Source organism: Gastrolobium bilobum, unplaced genomic scaffold (assembly GCF_033153095.1).
Source record: "Gastrolobium bilobum isolate Gb01-03AN ecotype WA unplaced genomic scaffold, APGP_CSIRO_Gbil_v1 utg5155, whole genome shotgun sequence".
Classification (NCBI taxonomy): Eukaryota; Viridiplantae; Streptophyta; class Magnoliopsida; order Fabales; family Fabaceae; genus Gastrolobium; species Gastrolobium bilobum.
In genome coordinates this window covers 62490-63737 of record NW_026899054.1, presented here as the reverse complement: position 1 = coordinate 63737, position 1248 = coordinate 62490, and the positions used below count along the sequence as shown (strand labels likewise).

Genomic DNA, 1248 nt, shown 5'->3' with positions numbered 1-1248 from the left:
TCAGTTTGTAAAGGGTGGCGAATCAGACGGTGGTGGCAACAATACTAGCGGCGACGGTGGCTCTTCCGACGGCTCAGGATCATTAACAAAGCTATCCGGTGCCGGCGGCGTGGAGGTGAACGGAAATGGGTCTTGTGGATTATCTGGAATTTCAGGAACCACTGGAGGCGCCAAGAAAATATCTGGTGTCTGTGGCACTGTAAAAGATGGTGGTTCATCTGGCAACTCAGGAACAAAAGGTGGTGCAATGAAAATATCTGGTGTTTGTGGCATAGTAAAAGAAGGCGGTGTTGAAGCAAATGGTGTTGGTTCTTGTGGATTATCTGGGAGTGGAGGTGGGAAGAAAATGTCTGGTGTAGTTGGGGTTGATGGGAGTGGTGGTGAGAATGAGAATGGATCTACCGGTGGCTCAGGTGGAGTCCAAAATATGGGGACAAGTGGTGGTGCTGTGGCGGAACCATCTGAGGCAGGTGGTGGAATTGAAATGTCTGGTAACTGTGGTGGAGAATCGGTGATAATGGGAGGTGATAGCCATGGAAATGTTGGGACTTGTGGTAATGGAGGAGGAAGGACAAGGGGTGGTGGAATTATCAATGCTAATGGTGGTGGTGGTGGTGGTGAGGATAGGGATGGTGGTGGTGGTGATGGAACTAATGGTGGAGATGGTGGTGGTGACGACAATGTCAAAGGTGGCGGTGATGGTGACGGTGATGGTGATGGTAACGGGCAGCAAGGTGGAGCAGGTGGTGGTAATGGGCAGCATGGTCGAACAGGCGGTGGTGGACAAGTTGGTGGCGGTGGGGGTGGCGGTGGCGGACAGGCTGGTGGTGGTGGGGAAGGTGGCAAAGGTGGTGGAGAATATTGGACTAATGGAGGTGGAGATGGGATTCTTGGTGTGTAAGTTATTGGTGATGGAGGAGGAGATGTTACTAAGGGTGGAAGTGGAAGTGGTGGTGGATTTTGGCTAGGAGATATTGGTTTTGGTGTTTGATCAAAAGGGTTGTTAGGGGAAGGAAAAGTAGGGAAAGGCCAATGGCCACAGCAATCATATAGATAAAGGTAAAATGGATCACAGTTTGATCCTCTTGTCCTTTTTCCTCCTACCTTGTTTCTAGATCTTCTGTTTCTTGATCCTCTCAACTCTTGTTCATGTTTGTGTTGGTATTGAAGGGTGGTTCTGGTTTCAGCAAGAGACTCAATGAGCAAAAGAATTGCTAGTAGAGCCATAATCACTGTACTTGCTTTCAT

General features: G+C 49.2%; 1 protein-coding gene across 1 annotated transcript; it reads right to left on the bottom strand.

Annotated features, from left to right (window-relative positions):
- On the bottom strand, positions 1-1248 carry LOC133286623 (vegetative cell wall protein gp1-like). Its single transcript, XM_061484061.1, has 2 exons — positions 622-1248; positions 1-495 (listed from the first exon to the last, which is right to left on the bottom strand). Exons 1-2 carry the CDS (start codon positions 1246-1248, stop codon positions 1-3), a joined length of 1122 nt encoding a protein of 373 aa, XP_061340045.1.